Source organism: Aricia agestis, chromosome 7 (genome assembly GCF_905147365.1).
Source record: "Aricia agestis chromosome 7, ilAriAges1.1, whole genome shotgun sequence".
Lineage (NCBI taxonomy): Eukaryota > Metazoa > Arthropoda > Insecta > Lepidoptera > Lycaenidae > Aricia > Aricia agestis.
Window position 1 is genome coordinate 1,747,267 of NC_056412.1, and position 22,574 is coordinate 1,769,840.

Below are 22,574 nucleotides of genomic sequence, written 5' to 3' on the forward strand. Positions count from 1 at the left end.
TGCGAATCTGTCAAATACATACTAACAAATTTAGAAATGCATCTACGCGTCGCGTTGCGGTTTGAATCAACCCGTAGGGCCAGGCCACAACATTGCGTTGCGGCGTCGTATCGCAAAAACAACATAAATGAGATGCGATGTCGCAACGCAAAAATTTCAATAGCTAGCACTCTTTACATCGGAAATTTTCGCGATGCGTTCTGCGGTGTCGTAGATTTATACGATGCGACGCCGCAACGCAGTATCGTGGCCTGGCCCTTAGCGTCATCGGTATTGACGACGCACATCGAACTTACCGTGAATGGACTAAATGGCCGGCTCTGGGCGCGGCGTCGTAAAGGCCGCGCGCGGTATCTTATCAGCTATATCAGCGTTATCGCGTTATCAGTTATCACACCATCTGTGCTTGCGCAGGGTGAGCCCACGGCCGCGTGCCCCACTGTCAAGTTCAAAGTGTCAGACGTTCAGCGGGTCCTTTATTAAGAAAAATATAACAGTCAGCGCTCAGCCGAAATATTGGTAGCAGCGAAGTAAATAAATTAATACAATATTGTACAGTGAGTCTGTCTGTTACCTCTTCACGCCCAAACCGCTGAACCGCTTTTGCTGAAACTCGGTATGGAGATACTTTGATTCCCCGGAAAGGACATAGGGATTCTTTTTATCCCGGAAAAATGTGCGACAACTGCCTACGAATCAATTTCTTTGATGGAACATACTTTTACACTTTTATGCACTTTTTGGCCAATTCATATAATGACGGCGTGTAGAGGCGACACATTCAAGGACATTCAAAAACATAGCTTTACTTATCTGGGAGCACGGCAGTGCTCCAGCCAAGCTTTTTAGGAAAGGCACGGCCGTAGCATACTTTTCTCGAAGCGGCTCGCGGCTTTTTCACACCCCCTTTATATTCGTTGTTAACAAAGCTAGGGATTTAGAAATACAGTGACTAGGAGCGAGTATTAAAACTAGCTTAACCTCCAAATAACATAACATTTCGATAAATAGTTTAATAGTTACGGATGATCAAAGTTACTACATTTTGTCACTCACTGACTGACAGATCATCAAAATTCTAAGGTACTTCTAGCAGACAACCTTGAAATTTGGCAACAAGGTAGGTCGTTATCCACAATGAAAGGAAAAATTATGAAACTGGCTAAGTGCGAGTCGGACTGGCGTACATAGGGTTCCGTACCGTAAATTTGTATGGGAGCACCCCTCAAATCATAAGTTTATGTACTTTTTATTACTTATTATTAAAGTTGAAATACAATTAAGTATTTTTTGAAATTTTCAAAAACCTTACTTTTACCATTATGGATATAGAGCAAAAAAGGGCAAAAAAACGTGTTTGTTGTAGGAGACCCCTATTAATCATTTATTTTATTTTAGTTGGACTATTAGCTTTTATAGTGACAACAAAAGTACATAATTTGTAAAATAATTAAAATATATAGCTATTGCGGTTCTCGAGATCTAGCCTCGTGACACACGGACGAACGACAGACAGACAGCGAAGTCTAGACTCATTAGGAATAGGCTCCCGTTTTCATTCTTTGGGCAAGGAAACCTAAAAACTGAAAAGTATAATATAACTTTATTAAATAAAAGAAAAGATTTTTATGTTTGTGGCTTTGCAAGAACATTGAAAATGAGTTTCGACTTCATAATAAGTATTTTACATAGAAAAGGAAAAATAGTGTTAACAAAGTTAACAATGAAACTATGATAATTAAATTCGATTAAAATATAAATGAAATCAGAACTGCGAATTACGATGTACACTCTATACTCGCTCGATAGATGGTATAGCACTCCCTTTATATCGCGAAATCGCTTGTTTGCGGAGTGTAATTATTATGGTTAAAAAAAATCAGGGATAGGTCGTAATACTCAATCGAAAGTAACATCGGTGCACGAATACCCTCCTGAAAGTTCAAATAAGTTGTTGAGCTATCGTCATAGAATTTGTACTTTGTAGAAGTAGGTACCTGTTATTATCAATTAATTTTACGACCTAGAATTTATACCTAGAGATAGAGAATGGGTGCTAAGCTAAGTACAGAGAAGTTTTAGCGTGACCTGGAAAGAAAAGAAACCTTAAAAAAAGAAATGAAATCTCTCCAAAACATTAAATGTAAAAAGGAGCCAAGCAAAATATTGCATAGCCATGCAATATATCTATCGTAAAAAGTTTTCAGATCACATTCAAGCCAAGCCTTCAACTTATTTTGTAATTTAAATCAACATTCAGTGAATTTATCAATAGTTTTCTTTATTTTATAATTATTATAGTGGCTCGGCGCTAGAGAAATAATCAGCGAGTGATTGGATTTATTGGGTACCATCGTCCACATGCGTCGTTACATACTAAAAAACACTTTACGCTTGCTGTTTGTGTAAGTATGAACTACCCCAAATATGAAGTTTTATATTTGTTTTTCTTGTGCTTATTGCCGAGCCACTATAATAATTATAAAATAAAGAAATATATTGATAAATTCACTGAATGTTGATTTAAATTACAAAATAAGTTGAGGCTTGGCTTGAATGTGATCTGAAAACTTTTTACGATAGATATATTGCATGGCTATGCAATATTTTGCTTGACCCTTTTTACATTTAATGTTTTGGAGGGATTTTAAAGTTACGTATAATTTAATAGATTTTACTTCAAATATTTTTAGATTTTACATTAATTATAGTGATTTTTACTAACCTTATAATGTTTTGCTTATATCTAATATATGTTGCTCCAGAACACGGTATTATATCAATAATAATTATGTTACTCGCAACTTTGTAAGCGACCGCGTTTCGATATCGCATATCAATGCATATAGTATCCTAACTGCTTTGCATATACCTGCAATATCGAACGGGTTTCAGCTATCAGATGCAAATACTATTCGTTCGGAGTTTTCCTCGTAGTTTCTAGAAAAAACATTCCTATGTCAACGTCTTAAAGGTGATGCTAGAGGTATTATAACTGTGGATTCCCAGTGACCGGATGTGTCTTGCACCGCACTGGAGGATAAGCGAAGGACGCGATATCGGAATAACAAATTTATTCTAATCGCATAAGGAGTTTTTTCATCTGGAATGTCCCAGTCGTCATGTACCGGAATAACAAAGAATTCTACATCAGTTTAAATAGAAGTCTTTGCGGAATAAAGATTACTTGCGATTGCGTCAGTTATTTACATTAAGCTATATGTACTTCTTTTACATGAGATACTCTACTCTCTACTATTTTAATGTAGTTTAACCCATTGGGGGTTAAACTATATTAAAATGAAAACACAAAGAGGTGTTGTAAGTTTGAAATGTCAGTCTGTCTGTGGCATCGTAGCATCCAGGCGAGTATATTAATTTTAAAAGCGAAATTATCATTATTTTTACTAAAATGCTCTGATGAACATCGGTTCGTCTCGGTGGATACAATTGTAGGAATTTTGCTCGAAGCCACCAACATCCCTGAAGATTTATACATTACTAGCTGATCCGGAAACGTTGTCTTACCATATAAATGTAGTTCTTTATTATTTTATTACTGAAGTGACTAAATAAGTATGGCACCATGGCAACGTCCATCGCTATCTCGTCGCACAAACAATGGTCGCCGTCAGTCTCTAGTAGTAGATTACATAATTTACTATTATTTATTCAACAAATGCACTTATCAATATAAAAAGTAGATGTTGTCCGATTCTCAACCCTAGTCCCTAGCCTATATGCTCGCTAAGGTTCACGAAAACGCGTTATTAAACTCCTCTGAAACGGATCGACCGAGCCGTTTCAGAGGAGTAGAAAGAAGAGTAGAAGAGAGGAGAGGAGAGAACGCAGACCGTGACACGACAATTTTATATATTAGATTTATTCACCTTTAGGCCGGCCGCAAATTGTCCGAAATTTCTGATCAGAAACATATAAACTTCCATCCGATCGAGTACTCTGGTGTTTCATCCCAACCAAAGTTAAAATTTCATATCTGGTGATTGGGCCCACTGGGCCCGAATTTTTAACATTATTTTCATCTGGCGCTTGGTCCCAAGTAATTATTTTTAGGGTTCCGTACCTCAAAAGGAAAAAAACGGAACCCTTATAGGATCACTTTGTTGTCCGTCTGTCCGTCTGTCAAGACCCTTTTTCTCAGGAACGCGTGGAGGTATGAAGCTGAAATTTATATCAATTACTCAGGTCTACTGTCCCTTGAAGCTGTGAAAAAATCAAACTTCTAAGCCAACGCAATCAAAAGATACAGCCGTTTATGCCGCAAATTTTCGACACTTGCAAGGGAATCAAAACCTACAGGGTGCTTCCCGTGAACTCAGAATCTTGAAATTTGGTACGAAGCAACGTCTTATAGCATAGATAAAGGAAAAATTACGAAAACCATAAATTTTTAGTTACATCACATAATATATATTTTTTTAATAATTTTAAACTTACTACCCATTTCCTCATAAACGCGTAGAGGTATTAAATTGAAATTCATACCAAATACTCAGGTCTATAATACCTTTAAGCTGTAACAAAATCAAACTTCTATGTCAACGCAATCAAAAGAAACAGCAATTTAAGCTGCATATTTTGAAACTCGCAAGTACTCGCAAGGGAATCAAAACCTAAAGGGTACTTCCAGTCGACCTAGAATCTTGAAATTTGGCATGAAGCAACGTTTTATAGCACACATAAAGGAAAAATTCCGAAAACCTTAAATTTTTAGTTACATTACAAAATATATATTTTTTAATAAATATAAACTTATTACTTTTTTCCTCATGAACGCGTAGAGCTATCAAGTTGAAATTCATATCAAATACTTAGATCTTTGTACGGAACCCTCGGTGCGCGAGTCCGACTCGCACTTGGCCGGTTTTTTTTTATGAGTTTTGGGCTTATGTCCATACGGCTAGCAAAAAAGTTGTAGATTGGAATAAAAAACAAAATAATTGCTTTGTATGAAAGCATTTATTATACACTGAATGAATATAATATGATATTTAAAGAAAAATAATACAATGGACATGTATATATTAAAATCTCTTATGACATAAATAGTAACAAAAGTACTTATTTTCTAAATAATCTAACTATACATATTATTATATAGTTATTTCAGTTTAAAATTTATTTAAAATTATTATTTTTATATAAAGCTTATATATTTCTTTAATTGTCAAATTATAGGTATATATTTTTTTTTGTAAGAGAACGACTAATTAGTTAATTAATTTTATACTAGCTATTTGACCGAGCTTTGCTCGGTATTCGATTAAACACGAATAAAATGACATTATCTAAAAATGATTCCTAGCTAGATCGATTTATCCCCCCCGAAACCCCCTATACACAAAATTTCATGAAAATCGTTGGAGCCGATTCCGAGATTCCAAAATTATATATATATATATATATATATATATATATATATATATATATATATATATATATATATATATATATATATATATATATATATATATATATATATATATATATATATATATATATAAATTTCGGACAATGTGCGGCCGGGCTTAATATGATTTTCGTACATACAAGACTTGGATATCCGCGTATGTTTCGTCAGTTGCGGTAAGGCATGGGGTAGCGGGTAGCGCACGGTGCGGCCGCGCTCAGGCGTGACCACCACCTGTCTGCGCACCGGGCTCTCCCCTCATTAACGGACAACATATTCCAAAATCCCGCGTTCCAAATTCAAATTCACTTGTCATTCTGAACTTTAATTAGCTTTTTTATTTAGTTATGAGTGTCAAAATATTATGTTAAGATGACAGCCAATTTTTTCTACCGACCAGTCCTAACTCCTGCCTCACCTAAGTTACAACATAGAGCCATAATATCTACATCAAACGGAATTTTCTAATCACTCTAAAGCTGATCGCACAAATATTATGTGCGATCACCTTAAGAATTAAAACGATGTTCATAGCATTGACAGGTGTGTTAATATGAAGTTACTAACTTCGCCAATCACGACTGTTGTCAAAATAAGCGTACATGAAAACGATAAATATTTCTATTTACTACCATTGTAAAAGTATAATCAACAATGAAGACAATCAAAACGGTGATCGTGTTGGTATTGCCTCACATCTCCATTGTGTGGAGGTGTTGACTCAACAGTCACACGCTGACGTCGCAGACACTACAACAATAAACATTTACCCGACTACGAGGAAACCAAAACGAGAGTAATGATTTTGTTAATTGTAGTCCATTTTATTAGAACCACAGCTTTTCCCGTACGTATGCACGATGCAGAACTTTTACGCCGCTAGTCCACAGACGCTGCGTAAAACTGCAAAAACTCTGCGAAACCAATGCGAAAGAGGAATAGAGCGAGATGCAATATAACGCATTGTCGTGTGGCGGATGAAACAGTAAATCGGTTCGCCGCTGTTTCGCAGTTCGCAGCGTCGGTGGACTAGAGGCGTTAGACATAAAGCCAAAACTTGTGATATGTTTTTTATATGGCGATATATTATGGTTATTCTAAAGTCTATTGATGAGTTTCGATATTATGATTACCGTTTGCGACAAATAATAAGCTTCAAAAATCATAATTCTTCTCAATCTTTTTCAATAAGTTTTTGTGTGTAAGCTTTGCATTTCTATATTGGTAAGAACCGGTGGTAGGCCTCATGTAGACGTTTTAAAAGTTCTAAAAGTGTTAATTTGTTAACCGCTGTAGATATTTTTAAATCGGTTAAAAATTAACACTTTTAGAACTTTTAGAACGAAAATATTTTTCATTTTCATAGGCAGCCACACTATCAAACTTTCCACATTGTCACCAATAGAGTACAAAGCTATTTAGGAATAACAGAAAATGTTTTGTCTTTCGGCAAACTTTGTCGCAATAGAATTAAGAATTACAGTAGCAAAGTTGGATAATAAAGCCCTAACCAATTTTGGCAAACGATGCCCAGGTCACAGTAGAGCCAAGGTCTTTATACCATGTAGAGCAGTGTTTTCTAACCTGTAAAACTAATATTATAAAATGTAAAAGTGTCTGTCTGTCTGTCTGTTACCTGTTCATGGCCCGTTCCGGGGAAGGACATAGGTGATTTTTATCCCGAAAAAATTTACGGTTTCCACGCGATAAACGAATTTCTGTGAAACAGAGTTGCAGGCATCGACTAGTATATTTATAAACCAGCTGGCCCGGCAAACGTTGTTTTGCCATATAAATTATTTCTAGTTTTAATATAAAATGTAGGTAAAAATCTATTCTTAGCCCTATATATACAAAATTTCATTAAAATCGGTTGAGCCGTTTTGGAGGAGTTCGCGCACAAACACTGTAACATGAGAATTTAATATATTAGATAAAATTAAAAAGTTTGGGAACCTCTGGCGTATAACTGCGGTGTGTTTTATGGTTCATGAAGGTAAAGTTTGAGGAATGTCTCGGCGTAACTCGACACGGTGCGGCACGCGCGCGCCACATGTCGTCGCTACCCCTACGATTATTGCTCCTTTAACTATACACCTTTAACGACATTTTTTGCCTTTGGAAATAATATATGGATTGTAGCTTAATAATTTATTAATAACTAAACAGTAAACTGAAAACCTGTCTGATTTCGTGTATTGTGTCATTACGACTACGACGAATCTACCTTTTAAGTTCAAATGCGACAAGCTGTTTAAGCCAAAGATAAAAGATAAAAAAATATTTATAAATATTATAGAGTCCGAATACACAATCGTCCTTCTAGCAGGGGTCACCAAATGGCGAACCGCGGTCCGCATCCGGACCGCCGACCCATTGTGTGCGAACTGCGAGCCAAGCATTTTCGAAGATGAACTTCGTTAAAAATAATTTTCGGTCTCGACTTACTGATGTACATCTCCAGGATTTAATGTCAATAGCTTGCACCAATTTCACTCCAAGCAAGTAAAAAAATTGTCACTGTTCTCATTGATATGTAAATCTATATATATATATATATATATATATATATATATATATATATATATATATATATATATATATATATATATATATATATATATATATAGATAAAGGTGACTGATCAGTCAGTCACCTTTGAGTCTCAGTCTCAGTCATCTTCATTAATTACTGTAATTAAATTAGGCGACTATCAAACTCTCGATTAAATTGAAGTTTATTTATAATTTAATGTCTCGGTGTGCGGCAATTAGAGAGTGCAGTTTTAATTAAATCTAAATATATTTTGTGAAATATAAAATAGTAATTAACTACTCACTAGATTAAACTGTTTGAAATTGCGTACGTACCAATACCATCGAAGAAATTGATTCATATAGGCAGTTAACGGACCTACGTCATTTGGTCGGATTGTGTAAATTCAAGGTAAGTTGTGATCATAAAGTTAATATACCTAGCGGAATAGAGTAACAATCTCGAGTTGTCAAACGAAACCGAAATTGGTTTCATCTGTGTGTAAAAATATGTGTACGTATAACATAAAAATCATGTTCAATCATGCTTGTGTAAGTGTATCACTTACACAAGCATGATTGAAAATGATTTCTATGAGATTAAATTGTCAACGTGCGGCACGTGCCTACTGGACGTCAAAAAAAGAGTGCTGCTGTCATGTATCACACGTCTCTTTTTACCACGCAGTGTTACTGATAGTGACATCTCTCTTGCTCAGGCCTTTGTTTCTCTATTCCGCTAGGTATATTAACTTTTGGTTGTGACCTGTCGGATGGGTTTGACATAATGCGACCAAACTACGTAGGTCCCCCATCTGCCTAGGAATCAACTTCTCTGATAGTACATAATATTTCTTTAGTGCCTTTTGAGGTACTAAGGAAATAGGAGTGAGGCCACGCGCGTCCCCCGCCATATGGTCAATTCACCGACGGGTTTCATCCACGCGCCGTCTCGAGTTACCTCGGGACTTCAATTAATTGTTATTAACCCTTGTGAGTGAGTCGGAGTCCATTACACGCGGCGTCGGGTTACCTGGCTAACACTCACCTTAGCATAAGGTAAGCGAGCCTAATCCGAGCATTAGGTAGCAATTTTAGGGTCGGGTTAGCTCGTTCGACTCGGAGACCTGCGAAAAAAGCCTCCGTAAAAATTACAATATTATTTAAACTTTATCATAACCAATAAGTTCCGTGTATCAGTTTGTCGTAAGTTATTGAGGCTCGCTTGCGTAATACCATCATACCAACATCAGTTTGGGTTTATGTGACTTTTTTTGTTATTAACTCAAAACCCATATTAAATAAATAAGGTACTGTGGCATAAGCCGTCATCAAGTGATATGAGACTTTTCATATTTCGTCCAATCCAATACATTTCAGCATACAACTTTTATCGTAATCTCGGCGTCAAAATTTTTAAATAAGCCCATTTTTACCAACCGTCTCCTGACGTTACGTTAGAGGTCGTTTTGGATCAAGTATCTCTTAAAACAAACACGTTTTTGAAAAAGCTTATGTTTCACAAAACTTCTTACGCCCTAAGGACATAGGTGACACGTCACCAGTGACATCAACCATAAGGGCCGCTAGGCAACACTATTCGTTAGGAGGTGCTTGGCGAAAACGGGCATAAATAATCAGGCCAAGATCTTTTTTACGTCATATTAACGAACGCGTTTGTCAATTCCATACATTTTTATCGGCGATTCTATAAAGAAGCGATAAAGAAAACGTATTGGCTACAGGCTCAGTATCGTGTTCGTTGGAGAATCGTAGAAAGTAGAAGCAATCCGTAAATCCGCTTCTGTGCTTCTATCCGTAAAAACCTTGACACGACTTATCAAAACTAAGCTCTGTCTGCCTTTGATCACTTAACCAGACAGCTGTGGAGCTCTCTAGGCTCTGTGACTTCAAACAAACAAAGCATATTGTATTGTGACAGATTTTCCAAAGCTTTGATTAAGCACTGTTGTGAGATAAAGAGCAGTACCGGGCCAGAGTAGACAGTATTATAGAGTATGCAGACTTAGAACTGATGTTAAAAATTTTAAATTTGACGTATTATGACGAAAATCGTCGCTAGGGTTGATAACTTGTTACCTACGAATTTAAAACTATGACATATTCGCTGGACGTGTTCCTCTTTGGTCGTATTGTTGTTTATGTTTTTGCACATGCGATTAAAATAGTCAGAATCCAATTTTGAAATCTTTATTTTTAATATTTAAAAATAAATTATATCAGCCAGCGCGAGGCACATTCCGTTCATAGTCCTAGTGAAACCCGACGAATTTGACAGATATTGAAACCTGTCCGTCTCTTTGCAGTCGAACTCTGAGGTCGAACTACTGGTAGTTATGTCTATTGTGATTTGTGACCGGGCTTAAAGCTATTTAAGCTTACACCCGATTGTAGCTATGTCTGTTTAATCATGTGTCAAATAATAGACTTTCATATAACAACATACATATTAAGATTTTATGAAACCATCAACTTGGCTCTTTTGGCACTAAAAAGAATGAAGTAATACAAATTGTAATACATAAGTTAATCTTGACTTACGAACTGACGCACTCAGAGACGAATATTAATTACATAACTGTGAATTAATATTCGTCTATGAGTGCGTCAGTTCGTAAACGAAGATTCAAATTCAAATTCTTTATTAAGCATACAATAATATACAATAGTATAAAACTACCTACCTACCTATACCTACTTATAAATTTCTGGTTAGATATTTATAAGTAGGTAGTGCCTTATGCCACGTATTAGGCCATATTCTTATAACATCTCTAAACAACCATTGACATTGGACTTTTTTCTTTCTTCTTCTTCGTCTTATTAATTTGTTTTTTATCTAGTATGAATAATAGTCCTTTGACATACTATATTTCAATTATTATTGTAAATGAATCACGATGAATTTAATTTCGACATATTATAAGGGGGAAATTATTGTAATAAGTATACTTCCATTAGGTCTGAATGGTTATTATGATACTAACTTAAACTTTGACAAATAATGATGTAAACTTAAATTAGTTAATAAGAATATTTTGATATAAGTATAAATAGGTAGATAATTATGTAAAAACTAACGAACTAACTGTAAGTAAATTCTAATAACTTGACTAACATTTATTTAACATTTTGCACGTCGAAAAATCGACAAAATATGTGAAACACTGCTTGAATTGTATCACCCTCTGTACCATATTTTTGCAAATAAAAATTATTATTATTATTATTAAAAGCTAGGTAGCGTTCATCACGTCGTCTAATCCCATGCTAAGTAAAAACTTGTGTTATGGCAATCAGACAACGCGCAACGGATGCACGCCGAACTATTTTATCCTAATATATTATAACGTATATGATTTTGACGTAAATCCCACACATATTATTATTAGTCAATGTCTTCGCATTAAATTAAAGTTTAATCATTATTACCTATATCAGGGGTTCCCAAACTGTGCGCCGCGGCGCGCCGTGACAAAATATTGAACGTGTAAGTGCGCCGCAGGCTGAAAAAGATTGGGAACCCCAGACCTAAATGCTTCTAAATGTGGCCGTTACACTGTATCCCACCAAAAACATATCTGTAATTATGGGGCCGAGTTCCTATCGAGTATCGGCTAATTCTTGGACTAAAAAAAGAGTTGAAATCCAATCCAATGCCAAGTTCAGATGCACTCCTTCGATCATAATCATCTTCATCAACAGACTGATCCATAATACTTCTAATTTGAACTTGGCAGGTTAATTTAATTCTATAATTAATAATATCTAATTATACAATTAATCAAGTGTTACGTATAGCACGAAACCTGCCGAATGTACTACAAAAACATTTTACCATACAGCATATTGTAAATAAAACTGATATAATATTAGTGATAACTGATAAGTATTAGGTAAAATAATTTATAATATTTACGTGACGAAGCCGCACTAGTCGGCGACATGTGGGTAATACCCATGTTCGCGGACCTGAGAACAAGGACTTAAAGTAACAATAAACTCATTTTTTACTTTACTCCGTAGTTAGTTAAATTAAAAAATGCAACTAGACTACGCAAATTATATTTTGTTCTGAATAGCTTTGTATACCTAAGCTATTTCGTAAGGCTATGATAAATTACGAAGATTCAAAAGTTAGTCACATTTAATTAAACACGCTGCAAGCAAACGTTTTTAAAAATTAAAACACTTGACTTATCGCAATCTAGTAAGAATCTATACTATAATATTATAATTGAAAAAAGTTTGTTTGTTTGAACGCGCTAATCTCAGGAACTACTGGTCCGATTTGAAAAATTATTTCAATGTTAGATAGCCCATTTATCGAGAAAGGCTATAAGCTATATTTTATCACGCTAATACTAATAAGAGCGAAGAAATAGAGGAAAGTGTGGAAAAAACGGGGGGAAATTATTTGAAAGGGCTTATTTGAACGCGCTAATCTCAGGAACTACTGGTCCGATTTGAAAAATTCTTTCAGTGTTAGATAGCCTATTTATTGAAAAAGGCTATAGGTTTTATTTTATTGCGCTAAGACTAATAAGAGCGAAGAAATAGAGGAAAGTGTGGAAAAAACGGGAGAAATTATTTGAACGCGCTAATCTTAGGATCTACTGGTCCGATTTCAAAAATAATTTCAGTGTTAGATAGCTCATTTATCGAGAAAGGCTATAGGCTATATTTTATCACGCTAAGACTAATAGAAGCGAAGAAAAAAACGGGGGAAAGTAAAGTAGGTCCACGCGGACGAAGTCGCGGGCAACAGCTAGTATAATAATATAATCAAAATAATGAATTGACATTGTATGTGAGGTTTCCTGCCACTATTCAGCGTTTAAACTTTAAAAATAAAAAATGTGTTAGTAAATTGAAAATTCCATTATACGCTGAAATATAATTATGCTTTTACAAACGACGGCTATTAGTCTGTTTCAATTAGCCTGGACGATAATTTGTTTAGTGTTGAACGTGAAATGTTTCGAGTGTTATGGAGAGTATCGACGCGCGGCGCTTGTTAATTACTGCTTCGTCAATTTGTCCATTGTTAAATGTTTAATTAATTGTTACAAGTAATTTTACTGTGTTCCTCTTAAATTTAATAATGCGGATAATGTGTTATAATTTTAACTAGACAATTGAATAGGCAATAAGAGTTAAATAAGAAAAATTTTTGTTAAAAACTTTGCATCTGTCGAATACTTTACAAAGTATGATACAATTATTGTGTGTCGACTTTACGATTACAGATTGAATAATTTATACTGTCGCTTGTAATCTACATACATTAAGCTCGTAAGAGAAAAACGATCGATACTTCTTACCTGTAGGAAACTGCAGTTGAAACTGTAACATAATAAAAACATTTCGATTATGATATAAGTATTTGTATGATATACTACGGGCGCACTAAGGGCGGATTCGACCAAACGAGAGTAAAATTTTACTCGAGTATAACTAGTTAATGGAATCAGGCGTTACTTTGCGGAAATCCATAGTTTAAATTTAGTTTGTTATTATTTTTAGCAATATTCCGCGAAAACAGTTTTCGCGGAATATTGCTAAAAATAATAACAAACTAAATTCGAGTATAACTGTTTCCTAATCTAAGAGTAAGCTGCTTTTGCGTTTTTTTTTAACTTGTAATCCAAGAATAAGGTTATTACACGGGAGTAAATATTTACACGGGCTATTTTGATGGAGTAAATATTAAACTGAGAATAGTTGCACAACGGGGTGTCAACTGTCACGGTCGGTGTCATTGTGTGTAATTGTCATTTTATTTTATATACTCTTCGAGTAACTTGGTAAAATGCAAAGGAAGATATCCTAGAGTAAATTGAAGGAGTAAATTAATTCTCATTATAGTTATACTCGTGTAACTTCAAGTTTGGTCGAATCGGGCCTAAGAGAGATTTATTGATTACTTATTTTTAATTACAATGACACATGAGAGATCCATATATTTTTTGCACACTTCTTCATAAGTGAGCTATAATAATATTGAACAATATCAATTGAAGCGTAATATTGACAATAAAATTGCTCGTCTAGACGGCCGGTTAAATTACAATTTAGTAATCATTAATGTCTATGGGAGCGTAACTTAAAAATATTTCAAAAATATTAGTAACACAACATGCAACCTTTCTGTTGCAGAACACGCGAAATAACCCCCGAGTAAAACCCTCTTAATTTATTACCTCGCCGATTTCGCAGCAAAATACTTCGCAAAAGGGCTATTACAAAATTGAAAACGATTTCATTTCGGTCCTAGTAGGCAACTCGTATTTAATTATCGCATAAATGCAGCACTCCCGATATTAAAGCGTTTTCAGTATCGAAGCCATAACAGGCAGCTATAACGGTTACAACAAAGTATATAGCTGCAATAAAACACTTTAAAATGTAGAGACAGAGCCTTAATGTTGCAAGTTGACGTGGATTAATGTTGTATAGTTTCAAGGCGTTGCTTGCTGTTTCATTTGCACAGTTTGTTATCGTGCGAGTTTCTTCCCTTTAGTTCCCAAACTGGTGGCAGGCAACATGTAGCACGTTCTGAAAGTATTTGATTCAAATTTGTTTTTTTCAGACGTAAAACAATTTTTATTTTTGCAGTGTTGCTCAATTTTCATAATGTCTTTCTCGGAACTCAACAGTACTGAAATTTAACTAAATGTCGCTGAACGATTCTTCAACTAAATCACAAGATTGCGTGAATAGAGAAGGACAAACTTGTTCACTTCTTGTGAAGTAATACCGTTAACTGGTTAGATTCGTCTAAGGTTAAGCTTACTAGTACATATAAATATGTGTATTTTGCAAAGAACGCTTAGCTTAGTTTAATCTTAATCGGTTGAGGGGTTTTAGCGTGAAGGGCTAAAGACAACAGATTTACTGCAGGCTTATGATATTAATTAAAGATTAGTAAAATGAAATCCGACTTCGTCAGTAGCTATAAAGTATTTAGCACAAGACAACAGTTAGGCGTTTACGATTTGGAGCGGGACAGGCGGGAGGCAGACGCGGCGGCGCCCGCCCTCCCCCGCCCGCCCGGCGCCTCCGCTCAGACTGGCTATGAACTATTACTTCATCCACGAAAAATTTTATTGGTCAAATTATCTAATTATTGGATAAAACTAAAAATAGAGTTATGGCTTAACCCTGCCAACAAATCGATGATTGGAGGATTTTATTAATTTTATTGTTTTTGATTAATATAGTTCTTTTTTATTACAATCAGAATCATATTTTATATATAAATATAGACACCTTCATGTACCCAGTGTCTCTCACTCATCATATTTTCACTCCCATTTAAAATTATTAATTTAAAAGAATGTATCATCCTTAAAGCGCTATCTAATATTTAAAGAGATTTAAAGTAAAATATAACAGATTTCTACTGTTATTTCCCTTTCGAAACGAGGTGAAGTAAGTGAATGGGGGTAAGTGTACTGTATAGGTGTCGCAAATTAGAGCCAGCTCCACGAGGGTGCTCGCGCTGTGATGCTTTTTAATTGAAGTGGAATTAAGAGCGGCTCGGCATTACTCCCAATGGCTTTGAATCTTCGTTTGCCTACGGGAATTCATTTTAATTCAATTTGAAGCATTTAACTTTAATGGTTCTCATGTTTTGTACTTTTAAAGGCTGCCTTTACATAAAAATGTGACTGGCTCGGCTCCGCCGCTACGCAGCAAAATCATAAGTATGTAAATAGAGGCGTGACTGCACCGTTTTTATATAAATCGTAGCATACAATTGCTTTCAATCGATGTGTGGCGGCCAAACCGCTCGTTTGCGTGGACGCATATAAATCGAAACTCAGAAGCACAACTGAGCGAGCGTTACGGGACGTAAGGCATTTCCATACATTCACTTTTTCGTTCACGCCTAACCACGACAATGCATTATTAACTTACTAAACCTTCCGCAGAGCTTCGCCGTAAATTAGATATTTCACAGACAAATTACTCCACAAAAAATAGCCTATGATCCTTCACGTGGTCTACTTCTTATCTGTGCCAAATAACATAAAAATTGCTCCAGTAGTTCGTGAGATAAGCTCTTTTAAATAATTTCCCCCGTTTTTCTACATTTTCCTCTATTTCTTCGCTCCTTTTAGTCTTAGCGTGATAAAATATATATCTGCTTATAGCCTTCCTTGATAAATGGGCTATCTAGAATTTTTCAAATCGGGCCAGTAGTTCCTGAGATTAGCGCGTTCAAACAAACAAACTCTTCCGCTTTATAATATAGGGACTAATATTGCTATACTGTGATAATATTATAAATTATAATATAGCACAGATTACGCTATTTTATTGAGCTAATGAGAAATATAATCACGTAGTTAGCGGCCGGTGACGTAAAATTATAAATTGACGTGACGTAAAATTATCGTGACAAATGCGATGACGTGATGACGTAAACCTCTTACGTGAGGCGAGAATGGAACTTGGGAAAAAAATGAAACATTTATAATTTTTTTTTTTCAAATAATGTAATTTTTATGTACCGGTCACCTGATGGAAAGCAACTTCCTTGGCCCATGGACACTCGCAGCATCAGAAGAGCTGCAGGTGCGTTGCCGGTCTTTTAAGAGGGAATAGGGTAATAGAGATAGGGGAGGGTAGGGAAGGGAAAAGGGTAGGGGATTGGGCCTCCGGTAAACTCACTCACTCGGCGAAACAGTGCAAGCGCTGTTTCACGCCGGTTTTCTGTGGGCCCGTGGTATTTCTCCAGTGGAGCCGTCCCATTCGTGCCGAAGCATGGCTCTCCTACGTAAATATCAATGAACTCCTCACACCACGTTAGGCTGTTCCCTTGATTAGTTCTAGGAGAATTTGTGTTACGTTTTGAACTCGAACCCGTGACCTTACGTGCGCACACCAACTGAGACACTAAATCCCTAATTATAGTTTATATATTTTAAAAACTTGATACAGTTTGATCGAGTAATTATTTTTCTTATTTTTCTTAATATTTCTTAATATTCTGTGATTCAACCTCGAACTTAAAACGTCTTCATTTATCTCGGTGTCACGATGATGCGGAATTCTCTCTCTTACAATAAATGTTATTGTTCCGTACTTCATATTGCTTTTTCTCTCAGATTTCTTTCCATTGCATTAATTTAGCGTCATGAAATATTGTTTTTGAATGCAGTAGTGACGTGACGATTACATGCGAATTATTATTAAAAGAAACAACAAACATAATATTGCTCTACATAATCCAAATTATTGTTTTATATGATTTTTATATTCGAAGTAGTAATAATGTTTGTTACATGCTAGTAACATAAAATAGTTTTTTCAAAATAAAATATCAATTACTAGTTAGATTACAATATTGTCAATGACGTCATGTTTAAAGGAATTATTATTGTAATAATGACTTGTCTGAATAAAGGCTTTGAATTTGAATTTGAGTAACATAAAATGATTTTCCGTCGCAGAATTTGTTTGATTTTTTGTAATCATCATTCATCTAGACGAAGTTCGGCGGTCAGCAGGTTGAATTTCTTTCAGTCCTGGGCTAATTTCATTAATTGTGGGCTACATTTTTTATGAAACAAAAAATTTCGAACATCTAATAAAGAAAATGACTATACAAAATCAAATTATAAATTTTATAAACTAAAACTAAAGGTAAACTTCGCATCACTTTCCTTCTGATTTAAAACTTCCTTGGACTTCCACGAATATTTCTAGACTAAAATTAGCCAAATCGGTTCTCGAGTTTTAGCGAGAGATTGATTTTTGTTTATATAGATTGATATTGAATGATCCTTATAATATTAGACATTTGTGCAACTGGTTTACAACATGTGGGATTCAGGACACATCACTCGTGGCGCGTAGCACACATTCAATAAAATCATTAATAAAATTTAAATTATTACATTTTAAATTTTCTTAATGTTCTTAATAATTATGATTATTATAATGTTTAATAGCTTCTTTTTGTTCGTAACGAAAAGTATAAAAATATTTGGACAAACCATTTATGCGTAATGGTTTCTTATTTTGCGAATAAAAGTGAGTGCCTCAACTCGCCTCTAGAAGTATAATTAGACTTAATTACTTATTAAGTCATCCGATTTAAATTTATTATTTATTTTTATATCATCTTAAGGCAAAGTATTTAAGTAAAGCTAAGGGTGTCACAAAGGGTGTACAAAGTTCAAAGGTTTCATACTCGGTGTCAAGTTTAGTCCTCTCTATGTTTAGATAAACAGAAACGTAACTTACTTTTGAAATACCTATATAAAAGTGATGTACATAACTAATAACATGAGAATACTCCTATTTTGTCACCATAAAGAACTAAAAATCATGTAATCGAATAATTCACTGTAGATGTACAGATTAGTCAATAACTATAGTAGTTGACATAGGTCAATCATCTTTTATCCATTTACATCATTTCGTGAAGTCAAAGACACCATTCCTGTACCAAAAAAATATTATAACTCTAATTATAACATGATTATAACCATCGTCTCAAAACTTTTAATGGGATGTTTTGCAGTAGATATTTAGTCTACGAATAATAAAAACTAAGGAATCGTAACTCTCATACTATTACCGTTTTAAATTTGGTTCCTTTTGATCTGTCATGTAATGTCAGCCTAGTACCACTCAAGGTCACCTAAATATTGCAAATGTATTGAAATATGTAGGTCTAAGGTACAGTTTTTTGACAAGTATTGTCAGGTATTGTGGAGCATGTTTTTTGACGGAGTTACTTTTCCTTAGTTTTTATTATTCGTAGTATTTAGTTAATTAATGTCAATAAACCAATATTTTGACAAGTAAAACCATTCCCGTTCAGGCATAAGGAAACTGCGAGGTGATTCGTGAACCGAAAGTTTTCTTACGTAATCGATATGTTTGTCGGTATTTCGGCGATCGATCGTCGCTATGTAGGCCAGACGTCCAAATGTTTCATCAATATTCATATGATTGACTTAATAGCTTTGGATTATTTTTTCAAGAATTTAAAAAGCAACGTACTAAACATGTCGTTGACGACCTCTGAGGCTCAATGGTGAGCGCGTTGGCAGCTCAAGCCGGGGGTCGCGGGTTCGAATCCCGCCGGCGGAACAAAAAGTTTTCATAAGTTCCTGGGTCATGGATGTGTATTAAATATGTGTATCATAATATAATAAAAATCTTAAATATATGTATAGTATAAAAGTATTAAATATATTTCCGTTGTCTGGTACCTGTAACACAAGTCCTTCAGGTACTTACCACAGGGCCAGACTGACGTGGTGTGAAGCGTCCATAGATAAAAAAAAACAAAGTGGGTGTGACATGGGTGGATGAAGTAGGTAACAGTTTGAAGACTGTCGTTTTTTTTTTGCATAAATTGAGGCTGACGGAACGGGAAAATTATATGAAATTCAACAAATATGGATTCTATGTTACAATTTAAAAAAAACTTAGTCAGAAAGAGAGCCGAGTTTGTGTTGCCCGCATGACAGGAAAAATATCTATGATATGATGCGAGCAATTTTCACACGGACCAAATGACAGATCCGCGCCCTTAGAACTGATCCTAATGTCGTTTGCTTGCGTTTGCGTTTGCGGCCGGCCATCGTTTACTTATAAATGTATATTGTTTCAGCCACCGAGATAGACCTGCTGGGCGCGCTATCGCTACACAACGCGTCGCGGCCCGGCGTCACCTTCGCGCCGGGCATGCAGCCGGAGCGGATCGCATATGTATTAGAAGGTAAGTTCAAGTCTATAATTAATTTCACAAAAAAAAGAATTCAAACAGTATTTCCTTATAAGGCTGCATTTCCACTAGAGATGTGTTGTGAGAAATGTGTTCTAAAGATCCAATAGAATCGCTGCGCTGAGCGAGATCAAGTCAATGAAGCGATTCTATTGATTCTCATAAACACATTGCTTGCAACACTCTCTCTCTTCTCTCAATCTCTGATGAAAACACAGCCTAGCGCGACCACGTATTAAATGTCCTCTTTCCAGCAAAAAAAGAATCATCAAAATCGTTTCACAAACGACGAAGTTATCCGCAAGTCGCAACCAAATATAAAAAGCATATAACGTACGATCGGAATGAGAACCTCTTCTTTTTTTAAGTTGGTTAAAAATTTTGGCCTTTGCATCCGTTCATGAATGATTATACAGTATTTTTTGACTGAAGTAACAACTTCTTCAAATACTTTAGTGCCTAGGACAGATATAGTGATGTATTGTCGCAACATAGTCGTCTCAGTGGTACACACCTCTATCCGACATCGAACCTGCACCCACCCGAGTACGAACCAAAGACTACAAGGCCTACGGACGCCTACAAGTGTATTAACGTTTTTAAGAAAAGTTAGTCTGTAATTAATTATTACTTAAACTAATGAAGCCTCGAACACTGAATAATTCATTACACTTAACGCTTGGAAGACGCTTAGAATACGAGATGATGTGGGATTACTACATAATATAATATCACCTAGCGCCTTCTTCACACCTTCTGCTTACCGGGTAGAGGGGTTAAAATGGTTTTAAAATCTAAGTTTTTTTTTTAATGAAATAAGGGGTCAAACGAGCAAACGGGTCACCTGATGGAAAGCAACTTCCGTCGCCCATGGACACTCGCAGCATCAGAAGAGCTGCAGGTGCGTTGCCGGCCTTTTAAGAGGGAATAGGGTCATAGGGGAGGGTAGGGATGGGAAGGGAAGGGAATAGGGGAGAGTAGGGAAGGGAATAGGGTAGGGGAATGGGCCTCCGGTAAACTCCCTCACTCGGCGAAACACAGCGCAAGCGCTGTTTCACGCCGGTTTTCTGTAAGAACGTGGTATTTCTCCGGTCGAGCCGGCCCATTCATGCCGAAGCATGATTCTCCCACGTTTAAAGTGAACTTAGATGTTACATGTCAGTACTGCTGTTGAAAAATTTCATAGTGTTGAGGTGGAGTTTAAAAAAACATTTAAAATACAGTCGAATTGAGAAAACCCTTTCTTTTTTGTAAGTCGGTTAGTAACGTCGCTAAGCTCATTTTATCACGTACAATTATTATTATAATTAATCGTTACATAACTAAGGATTTTGTTTAACAGGGAACCCAAGGATGTTTCAGAACTCAAGCGTAGTGTGGTTACAAGAGCACTTATGACTTACTAGAATCTAGAGGTAGATGATGTTCGCTAGTCTAATGTGCCACAATTCGTTCATCACGAGGGAATCGGATAATATTCCGGGAAAAAAAGTATCCTATGTCCTTCCTCGAGACTCAAAGTATCTCCATACCAAATTTCAGCAAAATCGGTGCAGCGGTTTGATCATGAAGAGGTAACAGACAGACAGACACACTTTCGCATTTATAATATTTGTATAGATGAGTCACAACATATTACTACATTATATTATAAAGGGATATGTTAATAATAATTTACTATAGTAATTATACATACTAGTTGACGTTGAGCCCGGTTTTCCTGTTGCTTGCTCACTCGTCAGTAAGTGCTTTCTAGAATGGGCAGTAACATTAATGTGTCTGTTACGAGGGAAAGTAAATATTGGTGCAATTTTCACTGCATCACTTAGGTGATATGAGTAATGGTGGGCGCGGCGGTTCATTCACGAAGACGTTCAGAACTTTATCAGCTCCAAGATTTAACGAATCTAACCCTTATGCCATTGTTATGAAGTTGGTAAAGTAAGCCTCAAAGCAGGGATTTTATTACGCTTTCATAGTACTTAACCGATTATCATGCAATTTGGCGTAATGATAATTTCAAATTCAAATTATCACTACGCCAAATTGCAATCCTACGTCCTTTCCCAGGATTCAAATTTTGAACCCCGGGAAGCACGTAGGATAGTTTTTCAAGTTCGGAGCAATATATTATTAGATAGCAGATACGAACTCTAAATAAATTGTAGTATAATAAATAATATTATTATTAGATAGCAGGTACGAACTCTAAATAAATTGTAGTATAATAAATAATATATACAAAATGAATTTGTTTCAATGTTATTTAATCAAGGAGTGACTGCATTCTTCTTACAACGACCCTTCGTATTTCGCCGAGCACGTGGTCAATATTCATTATCAATTTGCTCACATAAATCAGTTTTTATTTCTGCGCAACGATTATTGTACGACATTTTTATAATCCCAGGGATTATTTCGTTCCCGTTGTAACGCGAGGGGAGTTTTATTGAGTTCTGATATTTGACGGATCCAATATTTTTTGTTCAAAGAGCGACAAGTTACTTTGTTCTTTCCCGAGGGTGCATTCGAATACATTGATAGATGGTTTATTGAAACAACAGTGATAGTTTATTTTGTATAGCTTCGGTATTCTTTATTGATTTATGTTTGAAGTTATTTCAAAGTCAGTAATTAAATTTTGTTTATCTTATCTACTCTAAAATTAAAATTTAAGGCATAAGCTGGGTTGGAATTTAGGTAGTATTTTTCTAAAATTTACTCTTAAAATAGATGATAATTATTAAGTATTTACATTGTTTCATCAAAGCAGAAATTAAGTAATTTAACCAAGGTTTAAATTCCGCCAAAATATTGTATCTTCGCAATTTGATGA

At 35.5% G+C, this 22,574-nt stretch overlaps 1 protein-coding gene across 1 annotated transcript in view; it reads left to right on the top strand.

Annotated features, from left to right (window-relative positions):
• Positions 1 to 22,574, top strand: part of LOC121728630 (protein kinase C-binding protein NELL1-like) — a 62,114-nt gene that overhangs the window by 18,662 nt on the left and 20,878 nt on the right. The window contains exon 2 of the mRNA XM_042116833.1: positions 19,625 to 19,732. Coding sequence (XP_041972767.1) covers positions 19,625 to 19,732 — 108 coding nt within the window. The remainder of the gene's footprint in view (positions 1 to 19,624; positions 19,733 to 22,574) is intronic.